This window comes from Fukomys damarensis, unplaced genomic scaffold, assembly GCF_012274545.1.
Source record: "Fukomys damarensis isolate Sample0158 unplaced genomic scaffold, DMR_v1.0_HiC HiC_scaffold_38, whole genome shotgun sequence".
Lineage (NCBI taxonomy): Eukaryota > Metazoa > Chordata > Mammalia > Rodentia > Bathyergidae > Fukomys > Fukomys damarensis.
Window position 1 is genome coordinate 17,841,324 of NW_022900950.1, and position 15,948 is coordinate 17,857,271.

General features: G+C 35.8%; 1 protein-coding gene across 3 annotated transcripts in view; it reads left to right on the forward strand.

Annotated features, from left to right (window-relative positions):
• Positions 1-15,948, forward strand: part of Pde5a (phosphodiesterase 5A) — a 118,604-nt gene that overhangs the window by 70,957 nt on the left and 31,699 nt on the right. For all 3 annotated transcript variants that reach the window (XM_010610820.3, XM_010610836.3, XM_010610828.3), the window contains exons 10-11: positions 5,365-5,540; positions 7,021-7,080. In XM_010610820.3, the coding sequence (XP_010609122.1) occupies positions 5,365-5,540; positions 7,021-7,080 (236 nt within the window). The remainder of the gene's footprint in view (positions 1-5,364; positions 5,541-7,020; positions 7,081-15,948) is intronic.

A 15,948-nucleotide genomic window follows, 5' to 3' on the forward strand; every position in this document is an offset into this window, starting at 1 on the left:
TCCACTACCACTTTGCTTCCAGCACTAGCAAGGAAAACTTCTCTCATTCAATATTCATTTGTTTTAGCCACTGATATCCTCTATTTAGTAGGCTAACAATGCCTTTTTCCTGTATCATGTTTACCAGAAATTTCGATGCCTATTTTCCATACCAGTTTCAGGACATATTTTGAAGAAATTAATCTCATTCTCAGCCATCCCCCCATATGTGTTTGGAACATTTCCTCTTTAAGTAGCTTATATTTCTATCTCCCTGTTAGTAAACTAAGTATAGAAAAGTAAAAATTATGCTGTGGTATAATACAGTGTTTGACAGAGAAGTATGAGAGAAAAGTATGAGAAATAAATCTATTTTTGTTACTATGTGTTCTAAACTGGTAACAATGCTAATTCTGTCTCATCTACACCATAAACATACTGTGTTTTAGATTACCACAATGAATCTTGTCAGTCTTCTATACAATCATGCACCACATATGTGGTGATATTTCAGTCAACAGAGGACTACTTCTATGATAGTGAGCCCTTAGGATTATATTGCCTAGCAACGTTGTAGCCACCTAAATTAGCTGAAATGTATTCTATGATGGAGTACCTGATAATGCACACTGGAGACATTTATCCCTGTTCTGAGTCCTGACTTGTCCTGCATTGCCCAGGCTCCTGCATCATTCTCATGCTCCAAAAGCACCATATTTTTAGTATTTCAAGCAATAAAATGTGGGGTGCATGCCTGCCTACAGGATGCTTTTCCTAAGCCTCAATAAATCTTTGAATTACTTGTCAAACCATATCATCTTATTTTGCTCTATAAATTATTTTGGCTTTGCTTAGTAAATTACTTCAGTGTGAACCTTTAGATAAGTATTTCAAGAGGTAACCTCATCTATGTGTTACAATATAATTCCAAGGCATAAATATTCTGAGATATAAATTTGCATATGACTTCTACAGTGTTCTGTTCTTTATATAAAGTTTTTTTCACTAGAGATGTCACTTTTTATTAGCTTACAAAACATTTGCTAAGATTTTCGCAATGTAAGTATAATTAAATCATGCATTATTTTCCACAGTACACATTGTTTGTATTAATTAAAGCACCCACATTTTTTTCTCATGAAAGAACTGTACATTATACTTCTAGTAAGTGCCAGGAAATAAAACTGTAGAGAACAGTAATAATTGGAAGAAAACAAATCCAAGAAGTGATAGCTTAAAATTATAAAAGTGAAAACCTACATGGTAAAAATAAACAAAAGTTTAGAATTTCTTGAATTGGTTAAGGAAATAGGAAAACTTCATAGTAGCAATAGAAAACAAAGAAATATTTGTACACTGGGCCTGAAACATTGAGAAATTTCTGAAAAATATGCCATTTCTGAAAACATAGCTGACACAAAATGGAAAAAACAGGGATGACAGAATTTAAAGTAAAAACAATAATGTAAAGGGTCACTTTACCTTGATTGAAGTTAGAACTTCCTGAGGAAAAAGTAATTGTCATGAATTCTCCTAATAAATATTGACATGTAAAAACCAAACCTATTAAAAATTATGAGAAGAAATGGACAGAATTATAGCTATTGTCATAGTGAATCCTTTCATGTATTTCTCACAGCTTATTAAGTATAGGAAAAAAATAAGGAAATATTATCATTGACTAGTATAGAGAATTTAATGGATTTATTTGCCATTTGTCGATTGACTTCTACATATCACAATTTTAATAATACAAATTATTTTCAAATATCCATCCAAAATTTAAAACTACAGATGACATACATACATACAACACAAAATAGTTTCTGAAAAGTAAAATTGACAGCCACTTTCTTGGATCACAATACATTAAAACTGGAAATATATAATAAAAGGTGTCATTGGAAGGAAGAAACTCACTTGAGATCTGAAGAGCTTTCTCTTAAAAAAAAAAAAGGAATCAAAAGCCAAGAGTAAAATTTTATAAAATAGTTGCAATCTAATATGAGAGTACTTTAAAACGGGCCTAGTTCTCAAATTTATAAAGGATAAATTACTTGAATATATGTCAAGAAAAATTGTTAAAGAAAATAGTAATGTCAAAAAATCCTATTCACCAAAGTAACAAGAATAAATTTGGCCAGAAATGTATAGCATATGCATGAGAAAATCTGTGATTGTACCAAGTAACTTGAAAACCTTAACAAGTGAAATAACATTTCTTGAGTGACTAGAATCTATTTTCTACGACATTATCTCTCCTCAGACTAGATTTATGTCAATTTTAATGCATAGACTTATAAGAGGGTGGTAGGTCTGATTGACATTCATAACATTTACAACACTTACATCTAGAAGATGTAACAGAAATCAGTTGGTGGGTGTAGAATGGCTCTATCAGAAATTAAAATGATGTTATAAAAGTAAAATAGTCTAAAAGACTGTTATATATGCTAGAAGACATGACAAGGTTGGTGGAAGAGAACAGGAAGTCTAAATGCAGACCTAAATCTATAACTGTGTTTCTGATATAATAAACTATATTTCATTGCTTCCATTTTATGTCTCTCCAATAAAAGAGAAAATATTTCAATAAATTATGACAAATTATGGATTATAAATTATTTCAAAAATATTAAAATGTGAGATCCCAGTACAGCAAAAAATAAATACAATGTGAAGAAGTATATGTTTTGAATATTGTTTTAATTTATGATTGTACTTATTAATTGGTTTTGGCTGCGTTTTTTTTTTTTTATTTTGGGTTCTATTGTTAACAATTATGTTTTATATATGATGATATAATGATTTGGATTTTATGGCTTAATAGTAAGTGTGACATCTCATTTTATTGGTTTTAAATTTCATTATTCATCCTTTCAGATCGTTAGTGGTATAGTTGTAAAAGCTTATCTGTAAATGTACTCAAACTGAATTTTCTCAAACAAAGAACCTCATTTGTCTGTTATAAAACTTCATGACTTTTTTAATGTAGGCATTTGTTTGATAGAATTTGATTTTCTGAAGGATGTAGAGAAATCAGTGGGATTATCATGAGTGCTATATAAATGTAGTTGTTCATTCCAGTTGCAAAGGAAAATTAAATGATTTGCTTAGATGGAAGAGTTGTCTTCTGTACCCTTTTCTTTCTTGAGCTTAATTATGAGTCAGTATTTCTCTGTCTCTCGTGGTAGAGTCTAAAATATTCTAGCTGTTCTGATCAGAGCTGTAGTTGTTACAGCAAACTTTTGATATCTGTACACTTAACATTCTGTGCACACGATTTGTGAGCAGTTCCAGAGGTATAGGTTGACATCCCTTCACTTATTCATTCAGTGAATTTTGTCTGAGGCAGATTTGAACCCTGTGCAGGAGACTTAGCAAGGCCAGAAGCCTAGCAGACTGCTTGATGTCTACATCTCAGCCCCTCTTCATTGTACTTTCCTTGGTGTAATTCTTACTAATAGAAGAAAAATCTTGTTTATAAAAAAGGGCCATCATATAGACAATAACTTAGCAGAAACTGAAAGACAATTCCTCTGTGATGGAAGGACAAGGGCACAAAGCTCAGGACTGCAGAGCAGATCTGTTCCAGGGACTGGCCAGAGCTGTTCCATATTTATCATGTGGGGATTCACAAAGGTTAGAGGACGTGACCATTTTGTTTTTACCGTATATAGAGATAATGTGTTTTTAAGATAATGAATGTTGACTGCAATTTAGTGTGTGGGTTTTACTTCAGTGTCCAAATTCATTGTCTTGTTTGAAAGTTTCCGTGATAGTGAGATAGTGTTAGAGAAATAGTCCCTCCAGCACTAGTGCAGAAGGAATTGCCTGTAAACATTTTCAAGTAAACAGACAAATAAAAAAGAGCCAAAAAGGAGAGTCCAGATCATTTATAGAATTAAAAATGAAGAAAATGCACAGCATGATGATAAAGGAAATTATTATGTAACCATTTATTTTCGGGCTCTATGAAATTCATTTGTGCTCCAGGAAAAATAAGGGATGGGAAAGTAATTTGGGTCAGAGCTGTAGCCCTGCATTTTTTTCATTAATTCAAAAAAAAATTTTTTTAAGTTTCTGCTACCTGCTAGGTATTTTGCTAGCTAAGGAAGTAGAACTAAAAAAAAAAAAAAAAAATTCTAAGCCCAAGATAGTTGCTGCCCAGAAAGAGAGATGTTTATCCACCATGGTGCTCCAGGTGGAATGTTAAGGGCAGAGAGAAGGGAAGGCAGGAGGCCTCCAGCAGCTCACTGTGAAGAGGCAGGCAGCAGGGTAGTGAGCAGTCGCACAGGCCTGTGGGAAAGCAGAGGTCAAGCAAGATACATCTGAGCTCTTTGGGCAATAGTATACATGGCAGAAAGAGAGTCTTTATGGCCAGGCTGAGCTGGAGGGGTGAATTTGAAACCCACACTGAGTGGCTTTGAGCAAATGACACACCTTTCTGAGAACCTAATTTCCTCACTTGCAAAGTAGAGATAGATGTTCACATCTACCTGCCACAGGAGATATATGGGAGAAGTCCCTTATATTCAAAGGCAGATTGACAAAGACTCTAACAATATATTTTACCCAAAGGTAGACTGCATCACCAGACTCTTTCCTAATGGAGTCTCAGATTCTTACAGAACAATCAGCTCAAAACAAAGATTTACTGTAGTATTGACATAATCTTCCATTCTTACCTGACCACATGCTTGGTTTTCTAAGAGAGGTTTTCTAAGAGACTTGAAGGGTTATGACATTCTTTAAAGATTTGATCTATTTTTGTTCCTGAATAGTCCTTTTTATTTGCATTTATCTGCAGTATCAAAAGTTGTCCACAAATACTATTCTTCTGAATACCCAACTGCATATTTGAAAATCAAGACTGCCTGTATGAGTTTTCTATTGAATGCATTCTATTTTCTATGTAATTGTATTTTTTGTTGTGTTTTAATTTCTAGTTTGTCATTAAGGAAAGGCAATCTTTGTGACCCAAAATACTATATACAAGCTTACTCCATCACAGGACACTGAAAGACAGTGAGAAAAAGGATGTGCATCAAAATTGCTCTCCTGGCAAGTGTACAAAAATTCAGTTAGTTTCCAGAGGACAAATTGTCTTTGGGGACTCGACTGATCTAAAAGTCTGGAAGAAAATAGTACTCTAGGATTTTTTGTACACAGACAGTGTACCTCGAGGACTGAGTGAAACTAGTTCTAATGTAAATTAATTTAGTTTACTTTTCTAGTTTACATTTCTGGAGAGGTCCATTTGCTTATCTAGAGATGGTAGGCATTTCTAAAAGAAAGGTATAAGACAATCTTTGTACATGTTAAAGCCAGGAAGTGTTGTGAAAATTTACACTAACATTTGCTTAATTTCTTGGATTATTGCAGGGGTTTGCCAACTTGTTAATAAGATGGAGGAGAATTCTGGTAAAGTTAAGCCATTCAACCGCAATGATGAACAGTTTCTGGAAGCTTTTGTCATCTTTTGTGGCTTGGGGATCCAGAACACACAGATGTACGAAGCGGTGGAGAGAGCCATGGCCAAGCAGATGGTCACATTAGAGGTGGGCTGATGTTTAACAGGCTCCCAAGTCTGCAGCAAGACACTCAGCTTTTACTTTCTCTTCTCGCAGCTCATGCTGTGGGTTGGTTCCAGCATTATAGCCTTGATAAAATTGCTGTGATTTACATAAGAAGATCTTTATCCTCATTTAAGGAGCTAAGGAAACAAAGACATAGTATTTTAGGAGCTTGTCAAGGGTCATATGACAAACCAAAATTCCTACTGCTTGTCCGCTTAGTCCTCTGCGTTGTCTGGAGAAAGTCATCCTGGACTTTTGTAATCCATTCCCTCTGAAGTCTACTGCTTTTTGTAATCCATTCAGGCTGAATTTTTCTGTGGTCTGTCCCTTCCCTGTACTGTCTGACTCTCCTCATCTGTCCATTAGGACACCTCTAAACACACATTTTAAAAAACCAAGAAACCAGCAAACACAGAAAAGCCCCTAGGCACTCTTAGAGGATTAAAATGAGAAAAAGAAAAGAAAATCAAGGAAAAGCAGGAGTGATTTCTTTGTGTAGCTACAGACATACGGAACCCTCTTTCTGATCATTCTGATTTGGTAAGTCTTACAGAGAGGCTGTGAATATTGTCTGTTAAAATAGAACTTTACAATGTTTATTTTAAAAATCTGATATTTAAACTACAGCTACTTCCTTAGCAGAAAAAAGGATGTCTCAAATACCATCTTATTACTTAGAATCGATCATTTTTGAAAATGGAAACGAAGATTCACATGTTAAGTTAGAAGGTGGTAAGCCTGACTTCTGACATTCCAAAGGTAATGTCTACAGGTTGGGAGTTGAAAGCTGAGTACTGGAATTCCTTGTCACAACTCTTTCTAGGTGTCAGCTTTGAGTTAGGAAAGTCCCTGAGCCTCAGTGTCCTGAACTATTAATGGGTGGCTGTACAGACCGGCACTACTCTTCTAAGCTCTTGATTTGAATGAGTATAGAGGGATTCTACATCTATGACATTACATCCCAGTCACGAAGTCCTTCCGTATGAATTCGCAAATGGTTACAAGCCTCACCTGATAGCCATTTCTAAACTGCTTTCTGGAGATCAATTTTAAAATGTCAATTTAATAAAATGGGTTTTTTTTCCCCTGATTCTGTATACAAGCAAAAATAAAGTCACTATTAAAAAAATCTTTCAGAATAAACTTTAGGTCAGGTTTGGGCCAATAGTTATTTTGGGGGAACTTATAAATACTAATGTGTTTGTTATATTAACAATTTGTCAGGATAAAAGTTATAAGAGTTGTCTTTGAGAGTAAGGAGTATAACTGTGTTTTCTGAAGCAAGAGATGGAAACTCATGCTGAGATATTTACTCTGTTGAAAACAACGAAAAGATTTGACATTCTGAGGTGCTTACTTCTCTCTTCAAGAAGGTTTAGTGGAATTCCAACCTTGAAATTCTAGTCCACATTTGCTCATGCCCTCCTATGTAATATGGGCTTCTCCTTGCCTTATCCTGTAGGTCCTGTCATATCATGCTTCAGCAGCAGAGGAAGAAACAAGAGAGCTCCAGTCTTTAGCGGTAATTCTCTTATTTTTAAAATGTACTAAGCACAGCTATATTCACTTAATACATATATTTGCTTTCCCCAGGATACCTGCTTCTACTATTTGCAGTCCCCTAGATACTTAATTAAATGTGGTAAATATTTACATGGACACTCATAAAAATATTTAATCATCTCTTTTCTCGCAAGAGTACAAAGTCACCGCTAATACAAAACAACAAGTAATAACATATGTTGACTCTGTAATACATTATATTATTCTCATCTTTTTTCTCCAATAATTTTTATAATCTTTGCTTCTTCATAAGCTCAAAATTAAATTTAGTTTTCCATTCCAGGGGAGATGGAGAAAATAATGGCAACAAAGACTTTGAAGTTTGTTACCAGTAACCAAGGGGTAGTGTGAGTTTAATTTCTGACCATATGGCTCACGGCATGCTATCTGAAACTGGGTTCAAGTAAGGTCAGTTGCTGAATTGTCATCACATTGTTGCATAGCATATGATGAGAGAAAAGCACATTGGTAGGTACACAGAGTTCTTGGCCTTGGTTGGGATTGCTTCAGTTGATGTACATGAAAATTTGAGGCATAGATAGTGTTGCAATCCTTCTATTTTACATTTTCTTAAAATGGTAGAGACAAGGTCTACATAAGGAATAGAAAGTGTGAACATATTGAGATTGTAATTGTCACTGTAGCTTGCCAAGTGAGATATCTTTTGCGCCCTTACATACACTTCCTCAAGTTAGCTGCACAGTTATGCCATGAAGGCCTGCTGACTCCTGGAGAAGCCAGATGACCTGTACAGGTCACACTGCCACCCGGGATACTATATACAAGCTTACTCCATCACAGGACACTGAAAGACAGTGAGAAAAAGGAAGGACTTGGAGATATTCTCAGTTGACGGGAGAGTAGAAAAGCGAGTCATTTGCCAAGAACAGTGCAAGAATCTTCAGATGATGTTATCTGAAAGGTTACACATCTTTCGGGGTTGGCAACGTATAGAATTTGCTATATTTATCACACGTGCTCACAATAGCAGCTGAAGTCATGCTTGATTTCTCAATTGTTTACAGAGGCATTCAACTTCAAAGTATCATTCACTCAGATTTAATTGGGCCCATTTGTCTATTCCTTCTAGAAGTCAATAGTTTTCAGCTAAATGTGTGCTGGGTGTTGGAAATCATCTCTTGGAAAGATACATATTGAAGTACCACAGGCACTGAGGGGTTATTAAATTAGTGCTCAAATTCAGACAAGGTTACACTCTGTCGTGCAGGGTTTTAGATAAATAAAAACTAGCAAATAGAGTAATTTCTAAAGATAATGCTTCAGAAACCACTAGTATTTTTAACTTTGTTTTTCACTTTGAAAATGGCAATAGAGTCTTTCACAAAAATCTGAAAATTATTTTGTCTATTATGTTTGTAATTTTAGCACAGAAAAACATTCCGGAATAACCAAAAATTGCTATATTGCATATTGTTCAAAACCATCTGTTGTCCCATTTGGAAAATAAATTTCTGGCAGCTGCATTGAGAAACATAGCTTATGGGTCAAGTAATTCATTGAAATTGGTTGAAATTCAGCAACTGATTTCAATTCTAGTTTTCTGTCAACTGAATAAAAACGTTTACAGCCCCAAGAGCACAGGTGCCTGCACCATCCACCAATTACCAAGATTGCTTTGTCATGTGTCTGATCGGTTATCTCTATTTAAAACCTAACATAAATTGAAAATCTAATAAACAATAAGTAACAGTATTCTAAAAAAAAAAATCTTCCTTTTATTTTTGAAAATTCTTAAGAGAATTAAACAATGCACTGGCATGTATTCTGCCTGTATCCAGAAAAGTTCTTTAGTTACAAAAATGTAATTACTTTAGCATCCTTGTTTTTTCCCCAGCTTTACTTAAGTTTTTTAATCCCATTTTTAGTTTAACCCTTTCTTCACTTAGAAGTAGGTATAAAAGAAATAAGGACTTAAACTGAGCATTTTACCCTGTGCCTTTTAATGATCCTTAGACACAAGTTGTTGAAACAACAGAAAAAGAACCCCAGCTGACCCAAGTATGGTGATTAGAAAGTTAGGCTATCAGAATATAACAAACATGTATTATACAAACAATAGAAGTGAATGTGTGTTAATTGACTAATTGCCCGTTCTACCTTAGAAGAGCAGTAAGTAAGGACAATGTATATGAAAGTACATTGTGTCTCCGCGGACAGCGTCAGTCCTTACAGCTCTGCCACAGTGTCTTTGATCCTAGGTGATATAGCTAGAAGCAGATACTTTTATGATCCTGAAGGGCCTCTTATACCAAAGTAGCAAAGGGAAGAAGCTGCCCACTTAAGGAGAATTTTCTCTATCTCATCTTGACCATAACCTTTCAGGACCAATCTTGTTCGGGTAAATGTGCAATTGCTGCAGTTACCATTGTTAGAGGCAAAGCCAGGAACTGACCCACATCTTTGCTGCCCAAGTCAGTGTTAGCATACAGACCAGATCCCTCCGAGTGAGGAAGTTATCACAGCCCTTTCCTTTTTAACTAATCTAATAGATAGCTAAGTTATAAACTGAAAACATTTTGAGCAGATGATTAAAGCATTGACTCTTGGTAAGCAGTGCCACTGAACTATAGTAACCTGTGACATCCAGTAGGACTACAAAGCAATCCTTTGGATTTCCTGTGTGCTATCAACTGAAACTTTCATTTTTGTGGAAGTCCATTGTATTAACTGGGCTATGTCTCTTTCATATTGGCAAGACTTAAGTAGATTCTCCATTTGGCTCTTCCCACTTTCATTTGACATGCTGTTCTTACCTATGTTGTTTTAATTTCACTACTGGATGACTTCCAGGAGTCTTTTTTTCCTCCTAAGTGTGGAAGCACTATTCTTGAGCTTCCTGTACACACTACTGTGTGTGCTAAACACCACAGTTTTCCTGTCCGTTCTATATGCACCTAGGTAACCAAGATCTGTGTGTATCAATCCCAATTGTCATAAGTTGACCTTGAAGTTGTACTTATAAATGTACAATTTTCAAATTATTTTTTAAATTTTTTAAATTTATTAGTATATGTTTTTGAGTACACAGCATTTGAATCCCTTCTGTGGAACTGGTTCATGTACAGAAGACATTTTAGTTCTTTCTTCTACCATCTCTTGATACCCTTTCTTGGGGGTGGTACATGTTTGCAGTACATAATGTTTCTACTCCTTGTGTGGAGTTGATACCTGTACTTAACACATCTTAGTCCTTTTCTCATCCCCTGTCCCTCCTTTGCCTCTCCCTTACCTCCATTTCAATCCCCTAAAATTGACATTATTATATGCCTTCTGTATATGATTTTGAAAAACTCTTAAGTTCATTATCCAAGATTTTTATAGTCTGAGCTTCTTCCCTACTGAGGTTTGAAAGGATCCACTTACATATTGTAAGAAAAAAGGAAAAGATTATATGCTGATCTAGTTATTAAAGAAAGAATGAGTCTGGTCTCTGTATGCTTTAGTCAATTCTTTACTGTGTGTAGATTTGGTTGCACACAATGACATTCATACTCATGTCCCTTTTAATGTACATATATTTCTTTGTCATCTATATTTGGGTTCTCTTCCCTCTTGGTGAAAGAAAGTAGAATAGCTTGTATGGTTTTTGAGTATTCTAAAAGTAGGGCAAGAGACAGTCGCCTTCTGTGTTGTGTGCTCTGGTGGCTGTGACAGTGGATTTATTCGAAAGTGGGAACTAAGCTGCTGTCTGTGAAAGAGGCCCCAGGAGGAAGATCGTGGTCAGGGCTGACACAGAAGTTGGGCACCTGAGAGGAGATCAAAGCAGCCGCAGCACAACCTGTCAAATAGTTTGTATTAATTTTATCCCTGAAAATAATTTTCCTAAAGAAAAGAACGACTGAGAGTGAAATATCTTTTCTTCTTGACCTTTATATTGAATGAATATCAAGGAATAATGAAACAAAATGCCTTTGTGAATCACTGAAACTAATTGGAAGAATTTGACCTTTTATGAAAGAGAAAGTCCTTTTCAGACTTTTTTTTAATAAATAACTTGTGAATAGGAGCTTTTTCTTCATAGCTGGCTATGAGAGGTTGCTTCCATGCTTTTATTTTGCCTCTTGAGATCTGATACCTCAGACCCAAGGCAGGCAAAATGCCCCTGATAGAAATGTGCCATTTTTTTGTGTAGAGAATACACAAAGGTGCAAATTATGTAGCCAGGTGCCCATGTCATTATGTCCTGCTGAAGTTAGTAGGGACTTTACTATCGGCTAAATATAATCCTTTTTCATGAGGCAGCTATCAAAAATAAGAAACTCGATAATTTTGAAATGACCATTATATTTACTTTACCCGTGTAGTATTTTCCATGAATATATATTTTATGAGTTTCAAGGAGGACATCCCATCTATTATAAAAGTTTTCTCTACTGCCTAATCAAAATCTTAAAAGTTTTCTCTACTGCCTAATCAAAAAGGCACCTCCATACTTGTATGAAGGGGCTACCGTGAGGCCTTCTATTGTGTGAGTGGCCTTCATAATGAGAAATAGTTGAAGGGAAGGGCCATCCTGAGGGATTGATAAAGCTCAGGAAAGCTTCTCGTTGACTAAAATGGTAGTGAAATAGGACTTAACAGTAGCTCTGTTGCTGTCTCATTAGGGACCACTTGTGTATATACTACCAGCTTTCTTCTGTTACCATGCTTAAAACACTATGTTTTTCAATTATAAATGTGTCTTACCTTCTCCATCAGACTATCAGTTCTTCAGTCATAAGGATTAGCAATAATAGCTATCACCTACTGATTATACAACAAGAATCTGATTTATGATTTGTTGAGTAATTGCATGAATGAATCAATCAACTAATAGATTCTACAAGACCATTTTCATACCTGCAGAAAGCTTATAACCTCTGTAACCTAGCATTTATATATATATATATACATATATATATATATATATATGTATATATCAAGTTCCTGAAGTTCATTCTGTCAGATTTTGCTTCTTTACCCTTAAAAATTACTACAAACAGAAATAATTTAATGATTGGTTAAATATGTAAAATAGCCTGCTAACCAGCTATACAATCAGCCATGTTAAAGGGCACTGTGGTCTCAAGCAAGGGTGTGACTTCTTGGTGCAACAATTTCTTTATCTGTAAAAAGGAATTATAAAAGTACTCACCTTACAGAGTTATGGCAACCAGAGTTTTCATGTATATACTTCCACTAAGTATTAGTTGTTGATAGTGGTAGTAATGTTGGTGGGGAGATCACTTCTCAGTATCTCTTAGTAGCTTTTAGGTCTTTATGTTCCAAGGATTTTCACATAAGCCATTCTAATAATGAGCACTCAATAAATTATACAGATAGGTGGAAAACTTACTAGAAGAAAAAGCATCTTGTGGGGCTGGGGATTTAGCTCAGTGGTTCCACCACCTGCCTCATAAGCACAAGGTCCTGAGTTTGATCCCTGGTACCAAAAAAGAAAGAAAAATCATCTTGTGTTAGAACAGATCTGTACCTGTTGTTCATAAAGTGTAACCAATTCTCTACTTGCATAATCCATTATTAACTTCATTAGGTATCTTCTTACCAGAACTGCTAACTTTTGGAAGTTTTGTGGAAAAAATTTGGGCCACTGCTTTTTCATTCTGTTTTCCATTTCTTGAAAGTGAGAGAATCAAACCTTAATGACACTGTGACAAGCTGAAACTGATTTTCTAATCGTGTAGTAAGTTCATTATGCAGGCGAAGGAAGAAATTCAAGTATAATTAAATATTTTTAAAAGTAAATAAACCGAGTAATTGAACTATGAAGAATAAGTCATATATCACAACAAATTTGTTGTTTCCACCACAGTTTTTCATTACTAATATTAATATTCATGTCATAGCTCTTTACCAAGTTAAATTTATATGAAACATTTCTACATAATACAGAGAACATTTCTGCGTAACTAGTTAGGTGCTTGATGATTTTATTTTTTAATTTTTCTTTTTGTTTTTGTTTTTTGAGACAGGGTCTCACTATGTAGTTGAGACTGACCTGGAACTCACTATGTAGCCCAGGCTGGTCTCAAACTCACAGCAATCCTCCTGCCTCAGCCTCCCGAGTGCTAGGATTACAGGCATGCGCCACCACACTGGGCTCAAATGTTTGATGATTTTAAAAAAACTTACTTATTTAATCAACCTCCTACTCAGGATGGGCATTATATTGGGTAATCCAAATACAATAATTAATAAAGTTTTGTATGTGGAACATTGTTACAAAATACTATAGAATTACAGTCATTAAAAGAATTATACCTGAGTTTCATGGCATTGTGAAATTAAATAGATAGAGACACTAGAGTCAAGTGAATGGTCTGAGATACACGTCATTATCCAAATCTGCTTTTTAAGCACCCCAATTCTGTTTCTTGGTGTTCTACTCCTTCCTAGTAAGTATTCTAACTTTCACGTAGAGGAAGCAAGTCTGTGGTTTTAACATACACTATATTTCAACAACCTGAAAGATAAGACTACATCTGGATTTGGGCTGCATCAGTGCTACAGGGATATTTTAGGAGCACTTATAAAAACGTTAGTTTCTTGACCATGATTTCAACCAAAAATAGGGCCCTTTATTTTCGTTATTTTAATCCCTCCAATGAAGGAAGCAGCAGCCAACCCACTTCGCAGTTTTTGCCCTTCACACTGTGACATGGGAATCAATACTGGGTCCACAAAAAGGCATTTCATTCTAGGTAATCACAAGTGATCATTTAAAAGACTATTAAGTGCCATCAGCTATTAATAACTTCTCCCTGATGCTGCGGCTCTCAAATTTCACCATTCATCAGAATCAGTAGGGGCTTGTTATATCAGGCAGCTGCCAAGCCCCACTCCCAGGGTTCTGACCCAGTAGGTCTGAGTAAAGGCCCGTGAATTTGCATTTTTACAAGATGCTGCTGCTGCTGCTGGTAGTGATCCTAGGATCAAACTTTTGAGAGCCACTGCTGTGATGGAATCCTGATCCCCTTTTGCTTTCAAATACATCCATGTCAACTCTCCAAACCTAAATTCCTGACCTTGAGAGTCTTTCCCCTGCAGCACTTTTATTGCCAAACAAAGCATTATCAGGATTCGATTGTGGGTAATAAAAACTACTTTAGCTATTTTAGATGAAAATAATTAAGTTCTACCAAAGTATTAGAAGCATAAATGAATGATCCCAGGAATGAGTCCCAGAAAACTGCTAAGCTAGCTTTCTAAGAGATCTTCTACACAGACTAGACTCAGAAAGCCATTACGCTACCTGCTCCCTCCAGAATTAACCACACTGGATAATTCAGAAGTCAGAAAGTGCTGCTCATACCACAATTCATCCACTTCTACCCACCCCCCCAATGAGTTTCTTATGTAGCACTGTGTTAGTTTCTTCCAAATGCATACCTTTGGAGAAACAAATCCATTTGTAGCTCTAGAAGCAAGGAAGCCAGAGAAATGTGTTTTTTAAGCCAATAAAAAGGGTTGAAATAGATACTAATGGAGTCTTACTATGGTATTTATCACAGGGACCAGTGCATGTTTCCGTGATGCAGCAGAGACAGACACAATGAGAAAGGGCTAGCTGTGGGATAATGTGAGTGTGTGCATTATAGGCAGAAGAGAAACAATTTAGGAGTCCTGTAAGTGAAAGAGTATTAGTTCACCCTTAAAACAGATGGCAATTTCAGGACGCTTAGTTTTCCATTTAGAACCTTGTTGCAGTAAGAAGAAAGGCTACACATATCTAGTCTAACCCTGCTTTATACTCACACAGAAGGTAGAGGCCCCTCTATTTAAACCAGCAGTTGTAGAATCACTCTTCTCCCACCTGTGAGGAAATAGGGCCATGTGTATGAATCAAGCACATTAGAAGATGAAAAAAACCAAAAAACGAAAAGACAGGCTGTGCCCATCAGTGCCACTGAGAATCAGGGATGGAATATGGACCCTATGTGGGAAGATCCCTGCAAGATTCAGATGCCACTCATAGTAAGGCTTTTGGTTTCAAAGGGAGAAGGCAGTAAGAGTTGCTAGAGCCCTGTGGCCACAAAGGCAAATGCTCCGTAACCTGAGAGTCCTTAGATGACACCTTAGAGACAGGCTACTTCAACTTCCTCACCTTACAGGTTTGGAAAAGTAGGCTGAGAGGTTAAATACCATGTTCAGGGTGATAACTTCTGCACAATATCAGAACATTACGCTTTTCACCACATGCTTTCCCTTGCCCTTAGGTTTTCTTTTTATGACCAGCAAGCATTTGATGCTGAAATACAAATTTGGTAGCTGATTTCACACTGTATGAGCTGATGATCAATTTAATATTTAATTCTTTTTCAGTCAGATGGTATACATTTAGAACAATGGGTTTTGATTTAAGATCCCTGAGAAGTTGAAATATTTTTATAAATCCCGACTACTGATTCTGTAGCCCAAGACAATCCTACACCCAAGATATTTCCTGTTCCACTCTTAGTCAGTGGATTCCTCTCCCAAAGCTGATTTTTCTTTTAATATTTTCAAGAATGATGAAATAAAGGACTCAAGGTGATATATATATATATATATATATATATGTATGTATGTATGTATGTATATATATGCAACTAATGAATGCCATCTGCCATCCAACAGAAAGGCAGGGCTCTTCACTACCAGAGGCAGTACATCAAAACAATAATAATATGTGGAAAGGTTTCAACTTGTTCAGTAAAGTTATATGAAATGGTTGAGAAGAAGGTGTGTTTTATTGTACTATAAATCATGGACCACAAACAATGCATTTCAATGGATTTAGCATTCTTGAGATTGCAGCTTTTTAAGA